Source organism: Mustela lutreola, chromosome 13 (assembly GCF_030435805.1).
Source record: "Mustela lutreola isolate mMusLut2 chromosome 13, mMusLut2.pri, whole genome shotgun sequence".
Classification (NCBI taxonomy): domain Eukaryota; kingdom Metazoa; phylum Chordata; class Mammalia; order Carnivora; family Mustelidae; genus Mustela; species Mustela lutreola.
Genome location: NC_081302.1, coordinates 86,226,948 through 86,239,353, shown reverse-complemented (window position 1 = coordinate 86,239,353; position 12,406 = coordinate 86,226,948). Strand labels below are relative to the sequence as shown.

Sequence of the window (12,406 nt, the reverse complement as noted above, 5' to 3'; positions counted from 1 at the left end):
TTTTAATTGAAAATCACACAAGTAACTTAGCTTTTTCCTTAAGAACTATTCTGGCTTACTCTGTCATCAAAAAGAATGAAATCTTGCCATTTGCAACGATGTGGATGGAACTAGAGGGTATTACGCTAAGCAAAATAAGTCAGTCACAGAAAGACAAATACATGATTTCACTCGTGGAATTTAAGAAACAAAACAGATGAACATAGGGGAAAGGAAGGAAAAAATAAGATGAAAATTGAGAGGGAGGCAAACCACCAGAGAGGCTGAACTCTAGGAAACAAACTGAGGGTTGCTGGAAGGGAGATGACTGTGTGTGTGGTGCCAGGGGATAATCAGGTGACAGGCATTAAGGAGGGCACTTGATGTAATGAGCACTGGGTGTTATATGCGACTGATGAAACACTAAATTCTGCCTCTGAAACTAATAAAAAAAAATTATTTTGACAACACGTAACAGAAACGTCACAAACAGTAGTTAACATGAGTAAGATGTTTATTGTTCAAAATAACAGGGAGTCTAGAGGTATGACTTCAATCTTCATGCCTGCATGATAGTTACTCCAATTCCAGGATCTATATTCTAGGCAGAAAGTAAGGTAAATTTCAGACAAGAGACAAAAAACAAACCAAAAATGGCATGTATGTCGTGAGTCTGTCCAGCCTTTGCTGGGAGCTTTACCCAACCCATAATTTCTCTGTGTGTCCATGACCCAATACAGTGGATTTCCACTCCTAAAACCTGAGTATCTCGGGAAAACCAAATGAGTTGGTTACTTTCCTAGCAAGATAATTTAAAAATATTTTCTGAATTAGCACTAATCTGTATTTGCATTTTATCTAACTGTCTTCTAAACTAAGTACTATAAAGTGTGTGTGTGTTTGTGGCACTTCTCAAATTTATTGTTCAGTAGAATTTTCATTTTCATTAGACAAATAAGTATTGAGTGCTCTCTGTACGCCAGGAACTATTCAGAAGACTGGGAAGATGCAGACAGCAGCGGGGCTTGGGGGATTGGGGGAAGACTGGCCCCTTAAGAGCCTAAATTCCCTGTGGCAACATAGACAGTAAGACAGTGTGTCAGATGCTAAGTGCTAAAGAAAAATACACCAGGGAAGCAGGATGAGTAGGAAGTTACATTTATTTTAAAGGTTGATTTGGGAAGGCCTCATGTATTCAGCAGTTTGAGAATATGACTCATGGTTATTTTCTACATTAATATTAACAACTCTTACTATACTTTTTGCCTAGACTTTCAAGAGTAGCAGAAGAAACAATAAGGGATTACTTTGAAGCACGTCTTGCTCTATTAGAACCGATTTTTCCAATAGCATGTCATCGTCTCTGTGAGGGACCAGATTTTTCAACAGATTTCAATTACAAACCCCCACAGAACATACCAGAAGGTAAGCCTATGTTTTTGTTTGAAAAGTGACACTGTAAATATCAGCTGATTTCTAATCAGATGAGATTGGGCATGTTCAGGGTATGGCCATAGACTTTCAGCTGATTTTTAAATAGAACTCTATGAACCTATCTTCACAGAATCCCATTATGCATAATAATTATATAAAATAGTTAACAGCAGAGCTACTCTGGCAGAAAAAGGTGACCTGATACCTACCATCCCAGGTGACTTTGAGGGATCCACGGAGCACTGTTAGCACTTGTTTAAAAACCATAGGGGTGCCTGGGTGGCTCAGTCAGTTAAGCATCTGACTCCTCATTCTGGGTCAGGTCATGATCTCCAGAGTCGTGAGATTGAGCCCTGAGTTGGGCTCTGCACAGCAGGGAGTCTGCTTGAGATTTTCTCTCTGTCTTTCCACCCGCCTCAGATAAATCTTAAATTTTTTTTAAAAATGAAAAAAGCATGGTATTTGGAACTGTTCTTCCTGCCTTGGATCTTGAAAAAAAGTATGGAAGTTGGATCTTAATAATTGTACTAACTTTTGTTAATTAATTTTAATTAATTAATTTAACTAATTTTGTTTTTTAACTTGATTAAAATAAAAAGTCAGTGTCTTGACCCATAGGAAAGTTGAATAGCAGGAGGTGGAAACTTTGGTTCTTGTTCCTAGCCTCTGCTTAACAGCTGCTGTGCTGGCAAGACCATGACATGGGCATGGCCCTTCTCCAGGACAGGGACACAGCATAAACTGTTTAAGTGGAAAGAACACTGCCTTCATGAAAGTAGGAAACTCGGTTCTGGCTTTTTTGTTAAGTAAAAACATCCATTTAAAAAAATACATATAGGGTCCTTGGGTGGCCAGTTGATTAAGCATCTGCCTTTGGCTCAGGTCATGATCTCAGGGTCCTGGGATCTAGTCATGCATCTGCACTTTAGCAGGGAGTCTGCTTCTCCTTTTCACTCTGACTCTGGCCACCAGCCCTTACTTCATTCTCTCTCAAATAAAGAAATAAATCTTATATATATATATATATATATATATATATATATATATATATATATATATGTATTCATTAATGAAAATTTAATTAAAGACCTATTACATAACACCTGTGTTTAGTGAACTTGACATTGAAGAATCACTTGTGATTTCAGCTGTCCAAGTAGATAGTTTACATTGCTGAGTAGTGAGCACAAGGTTGGGGAACAGGGTGTAGGGGTTGCTCAGCTGATCTGGGCCAGTCTCCCAACATTCACAACTTACGGGCTTCAGTGCACCTGGACTGTCTTAAGGTTACTGATTTTTTTTTTTTTTTCTGTTAGCGTGGCTAACAGAAATCTTCTCTATGTGAAACCTTACCAAAGACGCCTTGTCATCCTGATACAAGATCCTGATAGGTTTTCCTGACCCTTGCTAGTCAGTGTGGTCTCAGACTGCTCTGAGAGCTTGTTAGAGATGCAGACTCTCAGGTCCACCCAGACCTGACTCTCAGTTGACACCTTGGTTACGATCTCAGGTGATTTAGGAACACACTCAAGTTTGAGAAGCATTGACCTTGGTTCCTTGAGGGGGACTGTGATTGTGTTTAACACCTAGTTTGGCTGGAGAAAACGTTTATACTGATAGCATGAAACAACTGCTAGCAAATTAATTAGGGTTCCTCATGTCATAGTAGGTCAGTGAAATTCAAGTACTTGTCAGAGTAGAGTTAATGAACACAACTTCCTTAGATCTAACTGATTTTGGTTAGAATGAACAGCACCCGAATGAAGGATTTTCAAATAGGATTTTCACTGTAGACCGCTAGTCCCCATTCAGGTCATTTTGAAGAGTTACCACCACTCTCCTCTATAGAGAGAGTAACAAATATTCACCTCAACTTTTGTCCCAGATCAGATGCTCATTCATAGTGGAACTGAGGGGAAAAAGACAAGAAACAGTCCCTATATTGTGTGTAGGCATTTTCTTTTGAACCTCAGCACTTTGGGGGCGGGTGTGGGGTGGGTATAGCATTTTAAGTAATCAGTATGACAAAACTTAAATAGCTTCGAAAGGAGAAGAAAGAGAGCTAGGGGTGAATCAGTGTGTCCTCCTTTCCCTGGGACCAGAACAAAAAAAGTCAGTGGTTCCTTGGGGGTCTCTTTTATGAAGTCTCCTCTTGTTTATAATTGGGCTGGATCAGTGTTTTTTCATCTTAAAAAATGGCTTATCAGAAAGGTCATAGAGTTCAGGTATCTATTTTCTGTTGTAATAAAAGTATAGCTTTGTTCAGAAAAATGAGTCATGCAGAGTATTTTGGATATTCATTGAAAGCTTCAAATTTCACAGTCCCCACCCTACCCTACCCCACCGAATAAGGTTTGGTATTAATCAGAAAATTGGGAAAAGTTAAAAGACTGTAGAAGAAAATGGACAGTCACTCAAACCCAAACCCAGAGAAACCATCATAGAAGTTTGCATCCATGGACATTTTACATATTCAGCAGCAACTTTTACCCTTTAAGACCAAAATTAACGTAGAGAGCGTATTTTAAAAAATTTGTTGCCTGAGCAGTCAGTAGGGATCACTTGGACAAAAAAATAGAAAGGGTCTGTGGTTTGAAAAATGCTAGGTAACACCAAGTTTTGAAATTGGGACTCAGATTGTCCGGTATGAGTGGGCATCAGGCAGGGTGTGTTCCACCAGGCTTACTGAGGGGATCACTCCCAACTTGTACAGGTGCGCCTTCTTCAGAGTTGAAAGATGGCCATGGTAGGGCTGATACTAAAATCTATGTTTTACCTCTCCCTTATTCAGGCTCTGGCATCCTGCTGTTTATTTTCCATGCCAATTTTTTGGGTAAAGAAGTTATTGCCCGGCTCTGTGGACCATGTAGTGTACAAGCTGTAGTTTTAAATGATAAATTTCAACTTCCAGTTTTTCTGGTAAGATTTTCTGTAGTTCATTACTGAAAAATACATTTTTCTAATCCAGAAGCACAGATGACTTTTAATGGTGTGTTTTAATAAAATATGTTCATTACAGCTAAGCCAATTGGAAATAAGACACTAACCCATAATTGCAAAGTAAAATTTTCCTAAATTTTGTAAGAATCTGGATTTCTCATGTTTGATATATATGCCTTAAGTTGTATTTATCATAATGTCAGAACATTATGAATATAAATTCTTAAGGTATAAGAAATGTACTGATTTTTTAAAATATTCTGCCTTTTCCCACCATTGTAATTACAAACATTCACCTAAAGGAAATTTAGAGAATTTAAAAAATATACCCCTTCTTTGATTCAAATACCTAGAACATGGGTGTATTCATTCCTAGCTTTAATGTGTGTAGCTTTACGTAACCATTATACTTTAATTTGGGTTTATAATAAAATATTAGCAGCTATATAATTTTAACAAAAAAATGGTCTTAAAGAACCTGTGTGTATGTTTCCTTTTCTATACTTAGAATTCTTTCCTTAGGCTGACTTAAGCAAAATCAACTGTTTATGAAGGTTTTTAACACTCATGCCGTATATGGCTATCTATACACATTATACAAGCTAATCCAATCCTAAAGATTTATCTGGTTGCTGTTCTTGCAGATAAATCTTACAAGCTTTTTTCTCATTTGTATCTTTTTAATAAATCAAGAGAAAAGTAATCAGCAAATCGATCTAAAGTATAAAATTTGTGTTCTCTTTTACGTCTTTGGATTCTGAATGTTTTAAGATACAATGATGTTCTTTGATGTATTAGTCTGAGAGAACACTGACTGGTTGGTCTCTTTCCCTAGGACAGTCATTTTGTTTACTCGTTCAGCCCTGCTGCAGGCCTCAATAAACTCTTCATAAGATTGACGGAAGCGCCTTCTGCCAAGGTGAAAACCCTTTCCTTACATTTAAGTGCAGCTACTCATATTGCTACTTCAGATTACTTTATCTGCAGAAAAAAATTCCAAGAATGCCGTGTTCCTGGTGTGCCTGTCCTGGAGACCAGTGCTTTCTGGGATAGCAGTGCACTAGAATCTGCAGATGTGTTAGACATAAATTGTGTGTCAAGAAAGGGACTGATGGGCCGCCTGGGTGGCTCAGTGGGTTAAGCCTCTGCCTTTGGCTCAGGTCATGATCTCAGGGTCCTGGGATCAAGTGCCACATCAGGCTCTCTGCTTAGCAGGAAGCCTGCTTCCTCCTTTCTCTGCCTGCCTCTCTGCCAAATAAATAAAATCTTAAAAACAAAAAGAAAAATAAAGGGACTGATGATAAGGATGCATCTCTCCAGTATTGAGCAAAGTTGTAGTTCTTGCCTTTGTTATTCAATGTATAACATTTTATGTATGTCTTTAGGCTGTTCACTGAACACTGAAGGTGGACCAAAAGTCTATGTAACAAATAGTACAGTTATTTATTATTATAATCTAAAAATCCAGTTATAAGCACTTGGATTTTTTATTAAAAGTGGTAACCTAACACTCTGAATTGATAACCAATTTGAGAACATTGCCAAATAAGACAGATCTTGGTTGTGTGCTTTTTCCCTCTTTGAAGAAAGAGGAACTTGACAGAGGTATATGTACTGATAATTATGCCTGTTTTCTTTCAAAAGGTTAAACTGCTAATAGGTGCATACAGAGTACAGCTGCAGTGACGGAACGGAGAGTTGGGATGGAGTGATTTCCAGGCCTATTTTGGAACTCTGGCACAGCTAACACCTCTAGAATTGAAGTTTCATCTGTAAACCTCTTGCAGTTTCAGGCCTGTTATCTGTTACAGGCTCTAACACAGGACATGGTGGTTCTAATATATTATAAAATATAGATGTAAGTATTTGTGCCAGTGTTCTGAAATTTTGATGTCTCCAGACTGCATAGTTCAGTTTTTCCACAATGTGGAAAGGTACATGGGAGGATTATTTAAGAAAATCAAGTCTTTTTTTCTAACTTGAAATTTTCTACTAGCCCTGGTGAGTTTCTGCATTAAAAACAATTAAGTGTGGATGTGATCTTCAAGTCCCTGAAGCACTAAATAAGGTATCAATTTGCTGCCCGTAGAGGATGACTTTCTAACTTGGTAGGCAGATTCGAGGGAAGAGGTCTGAGTTTTTTGTGATATGCAGTTTCCACAGATCCTGAATGGGAGGTGACAACTTTGTGTATCTGCCGTTACCCTTTATTCTTTGAAAAGATAATAAATCAGAATCTAAGATACAGGGGGAAAAAAAAAAGAAAGAAAAAATATATGTAAGCCAGGACACTGTGGGCCTAAAGAACATAGAACTTGTGGATTTTTATCCTTGTTCTTTCATTTGTCAAGTAATCTTCAAAAGCCAGATCCTGTGCCCTTATTGGGAACACCGGGAAGGCCAGCCAAGGCTTATTGGCCATACTGTGCCTCATGTGAAGAGTTACTGCTTCTAGAGATTCCCCACAGGTCTTTCATAGTCGCTTAAGAAGTATTTGGCTAACTAAAAAGTCTGCACTTGGAGATTATAAAATTATTTAGTTCATGATTGGTTTTATGATTTTAATGAAAAATTTTCAGAATGTCATACAGTAGACCACATACATTGTATAGACATTTCAGAGAGCCATTTTTTACTTTACGTACTGCCTTTTCCTACAATGTTCTCAATAAAACACCAAATGTTGGTCCATTTTCTTTGTATATCGAGTCTCAGGACTTCAAAACCAGGGGGATACTAATGTGTAATTTTTTAGCTAAATGACAGCTGGGATTGGAATTGTTTTCATCTACATTGAGTCATGTATGACTAGCACTGTATCTGACTTCACAGCTTTCTAGGAAAAAAGTTGTGAGATTTGAGTTAGTGGTGTGGGTCACGAACAGTCAGGGAGAAATGCATTTTTAAAGAAAATTTCTGTCTCAAAATCCTGCTTAAGATAGTATTATCTTACTCTTTACAAGAGGCAAGTTAATCCAAGAGGGTAGGCCAGGCTAGAAATCAAGTGGGAAATCTGATGAATAATTTCCTTAGAAGTTTAGGTTCAGAAGTATGAAAGCTGGGAAGTCAGCAAGGATTAAAAAACAAAAAAACCGGGGCACCTGGGTGGCTCAGTGGATTAAAGCCTCTGCCTTCAGCTCAGGTCATGATCCTAGCTAGGGTCCTGGGATCGAGCCCCGCATCAGGCTCTTTGCTCCACGGGGAGCCGCTTCTTCCCCTCTCCCTCTCTCTGCCTACTTGTGATCTCTCTGCCAAATAAATAAAATCTTAAAAAAAAACAACAGGGGCACCTGGGTGGCTCAGTTATTAAGCATCTGCCTTGGGCTCAGGTCATGACTGAGCCCACATCAGGCTCCCTGCTCTGCTCTGTGGGAAGGAAGCCTGCTTCTGTTCCCTTCTCTCACGATCTGTCAAATAAATAAAAATCTTTAATTTTATTAAATAAATAAAATCTTCAAAAATCAAAAACGTGTTAACATGAAGGAAATAACTCAGCAAGTTATTTTGACAGAAGCAGGGTCAGAGAAGGAAGACAAAAGTGTGAGTTATTTGAGGTAACACAACCTTTGAGTTGTCCATCTCAACTTCTACCAGTTTTATTTATGCCAGATGTGGCAGTAAGTTATGTAAACAGTTATATCTACTAGGAATAGAAAATAGAGCCACAGAATTTAATACCTTTTGTTCTAAACTATACCTTCTCTATAGCCAAATGAAAACCATACCTGTCCACTCTGAACGGTCTGGTTTCTTAAGGATGGAGAAGACTTGAATTGTTTAGAGACTCGCACTTGAGTGGTTTCTTGCTGGTTCTCTGACTAGGCAGCTAATTCCATCAGATACTGATAATGCTGTTACTTTGACATTTAAATAAAATTTGTACAAAGTGTGAGCCATGGTTTCTCTAGAAAACAAGCCATTTCTCAAGCAGCACCTTACCAGATGATTTACAGATTTGCTTAGTACTACAGGTCAAAACCAAAGCAGTCTTCTTAGAAAGCATATATGATACAGAATATGTAACTGAGCTTTATATTAGGCCATGGGCAATCTTATTAAGCAGATCCTCAAAACTAGGATGCATCATTGTTCAGCCAGACTCAGAGAAAACCAAATAGTACACATTTTTATTTCAGTTTTATATTAACTTAAAAAAAATAAATCAGGAGCACCTGGATGGTTCAGTTCGTTAAGCATCTGCCTTTAGCTCAGGTTGTGATCTCAAGGTCCTGGGTTTGAGCCCCACGCAGGACTCCCTGCTCAGGGTGGGTAAGTCTTCTTGTCCCTCTCCCTCTAACCCTCCCCACCCACTGCTCGCTCGCTCATTCGCAAATTAAAAAAAAAAAAAAAAAAAAAAATCAATCAATCCTCTCCAGTGCATATGGCAGTAAGGACAACATAACTGGGTTATTCAATTAATTTAAGTTCTGTCATTCAGATCTGGTCCACTCTAATGAGTATGGTTGTAGTAGAAAGCACATTATACATGGTTTTGTTTTTTTTTTTTTTAAAGATTTTATTTATTTGACAGAGATCACAAGTAGGCAGAGAGCCAGGCGGGGGCGGGGGGGGGGGAGGGGGGAGCAGGTTCCCTGCTGAGCAGAGAGCCCGATGCGGGGCTCAATCCCAGGACCCTGAGATGATGACCTGAGCTGAAGACACAGGTTTAATCCTCTGAGCCACCCAGGCGCCCCATACATGCTTTTTTATCACAATAGTACCAAAGAGCAGCATCCAGTATCCAAACTACTCAAATGTTGAACAGCTTCAGTTAGGGAGTTTGGTTTAGCTCTGAGAAGAGGTCATTTGCATGTATCATCTTTCCAAGTCATTCCTGTCTTAGTGAAATGTCAGGAGGTTGCAGTTTGAAGCTGAGGTGTTTTTAGAATTGACTCAGTGTTACACTGGTAGCTTTCAAAGTAAGAAAATACTAGTGGTGGAAAAAGGCTTAGCATCCAGAATATTAATGGTGAAGGGACCTGATAAAGCATTTACCATGCAAGTCTGATGTCTTTAAAGCAAGGAGGATGATAAGCAAAGACAAAGGCAATGGAGGATATACACATCAGCACCGCCAAAAAGTGATTTATGAAGTAAGAATTTGGAGAATTTGGAAAATCTTAATATTTTATGCAGTTAATTTTCATAGCCTAAAACTATGTAAGCCCTTAAAACTGTTTTTAAGTTTTTAAAGCTTTATTGGTCCAAGTGTTGGTAAGTAAGTAAGTAAAGTTGGTAAGTACGTAAAGTTGGTTACCGACCAAGTTGGTTGGCAAGTAAATGCAGCGAACCACTGATTAGAACCCACACTGCTTTCCTCCCACCAGTGCTGACTTGCAGGTAATACTCCTTTCAGACCAGATCTGGGATTTCTAAGCCTTCCATCTTCCTCCGAGTACAGAAGAGCGTTACCAGTAAGACAGAAAATTGTAATTACAATGAGTAAACAATCAAATAAGGACCAAATTAAAATCGGGAAATAGTCCTCTGCCAACACCCAGAGCTCCCAAGGACCCCAGCTGGAATCCTAACCCTAATACTGGGCATCAGTTTAACTTGGAAGTAGTTTTCCATTACTGTACAACACACTCTGCCTTGCTCATATCTGCCATTCTTTGCTTTCTTTGGGCTAAAAAATATAATATATAGCTTTAGTAAAACATGACCTTTCTCACAACAATGCCAAATTCTATGATGAGCTCCTTATCGTGGGGACTAACCCAAAATTGCAGGCCACATGGGGTGGTAAAAAATAATCCCTCTGATGGTTCCCATTTATAGGGAATTGGAAGTATGTTGGTTACTCTGTATTTGTGGGTTACTACACCATACTACATTCCATGGCAAGACCACATGAAGGGGTAGGTATACATCTTAATAAAAAACAACAACAACAAAACACCTGAATGAAAATGGAAGTCTGCATTATTCCAGATTATTTTAACCAAAGAAAACTCCATGAGGCATAATGTCAAATTTTAGGATTACTCATACATCCATAAGTTGTTTACTCATACATTCTTAAGTTGTTTATATGGAGTAATAAATTCACAAATGAAATGAGTTTGTTTTCTGGCTTGTTTCTCCTATGTCTTTAAAAGCACTTCGCCCACAAAATGACCTGAAAAAAAAGATAAAATCGTTAGCAAACAGAAATTAGTATCTACTGTGTATCTTCTATTGTAAACACAGAAGTTTCAGTTACAAAGGAAATAATTTGCCAGGCTAGAGTCACTGAGCAACAGACCTAAAAAATACTCAAGAACTGAATTAATATGCTGGATTTATAAAATTTTCTTCAGCAATCCACCTCTGTAATTAGTATTTTGTTGTGAGCTCATATAGAGATTAAGTGCCTGGAAAGTTAAATACATTAATGTTGAGGAAAAAAAAAAAAAAAACAACCAGCAGTGGTTCTGAAAATGCAGTCCTCACAGCAGAGCAACACCAGCTGTTAGAAATGAGACCTCTCAGACCCTCTAAATCAAACACGATGGATCTGCAGTCTTTGATCTAACAAAGGGAGTCAGGGGGTTCTCCAGGGGGTTCTGCTGCCCCTTGAAAATATGAGAACCACTGTTTCATCAAAGGATAACCCGAGGATACCCTATTTTTAATAAGACTTATGTACTTTATTAACATCTATAAACTTAATAAAAGTATCTTCCTGAAATGACTTTCTTTTCCATTGACTAGAAAATCTGTAATGAAAAGCAATTATTTTAAATAAATACTATTCATCTCTTACCAAAATTAACTTCCAAATCCTAAAGTTCCAATGACTGATCCACTTGACAAGCTTATAAGATCTCTCTCTGATAACCACATAATAAATGCCACAGCTTTGATCTGTGGTGCAGTTAGCCTATGCACATTAAATTTGTTTCCCCTTACCCACATACTTTGAGATTATTTTTTCAAATTTTACTTAATAAAGGACTTACAAATAAAGCAATATGAAAATTCAACAAAAGGTCTACAGAAGATTTACAAAGTAATTTTCTAATTTCAAAAGGCAATCTAATTTTTTAGTTAATAATTCCCTAGGTTGGTGGCTCTCCAACAGAAAACAGTTTATGTGGACAGCTTTTATTTTTTCATCTTTTTCAAGATGAAAAATGCAGGGCTCCAACTCAATGAGCATGAGGTCAAGACCTGAGCTGAGATCAAGATTTGGACACTCAACTGACTGAGCCACTCACCAGGCACCACACTGCCCTTTTTTTTTTTTTTTTTAAATTTTATTTATTTATTTGTCAGAGACCGAAGGAGAGCGAGCGAGCGAGCACAGGCAGACAGAGAGGCAGGCAGAAGCAGAGGGAGAAGCAGGCTCCCCGCCAAGCAAGGAACCTGATGTGGGACTCGATCCCAGGACCCTGGGATCATGAGCTGAGCCGAAGGCAGCCGCTTAACCAACTGAGCCACCCAGGCATCCCCACCCTGCCTTATTTTTTAAAGTAATCTCTATAACCCAATGTGGGGTTTGAACTCCTGACCCAGAAACCAAGAGTCACATGCTCTACTGACTGGGCGAGCCTGGCACCCCTACCTGGAGGTCTTTTAAATATAAAATACTGCATTGCTGGATCCCAACCCCAAGTTTCTGTTCAGTAGCTGGACCTGAGAATGTGCATTCTTAAGCTCCTAGATGGTCTAGGAACCAGCTTTGAGAATTATTACCCACAGTTAATTTTCTAGAGCTGGATAATAGAACACAAAACAGAGTTTTCACATTTTTATATGATGCACTGGCATCAGATACCTTAAAAGGGTGAAATTTCTCTTATCAGTGATTCTCAACATAATGCGCATCATTCAAATCCCCTGGGATTGTGTTAAAATGAGCGTTCAGATTCATTTGGTCAGCTGTGTTCAGAGATTGTGCACTGCCAAAAACCCAAAAGGCTGATTCTCCTGGTTCCTGGGACCACACTTGTAGAAGCAAGAACAGAAGAGATGGTAAATCATTACAAGTAGGAAAGAAATACCCTTAAAATAATACTTTGTGGATCTATAAGGATGACCGTACACCATCACTGGAAATTCTGTCATG

The 12,406-nt window shown here is 38.5% G+C and overlaps 1 protein-coding gene across 1 annotated transcript in view; it reads left to right on the top strand.

Moving 5' to 3' along the window:
• Nucleotides 1–10,416, top strand: part of MPHOSPH8 (M-phase phosphoprotein 8) — a 61,297-nt gene extending 50,881 nt beyond the window's left edge. Inside the window, exons 11-14 of the mRNA XM_059144157.1 lie at nt 1,250–1,404; nt 4,205–4,332; nt 5,189–5,272; nt 5,998–10,416. Coding sequence (XP_059000140.1) covers nt 1,250–1,404; nt 4,205–4,332; nt 5,189–5,272; nt 5,998–6,039 — 409 coding nt within the window. The 3' untranslated portion in view covers nt 6,040–10,416. The remainder of the gene's footprint in view (nt 1–1,249; nt 1,405–4,204; nt 4,333–5,188; nt 5,273–5,997) is intronic.
• Nucleotides 10,417–12,406: the final 1,990 nt, after the last annotated feature.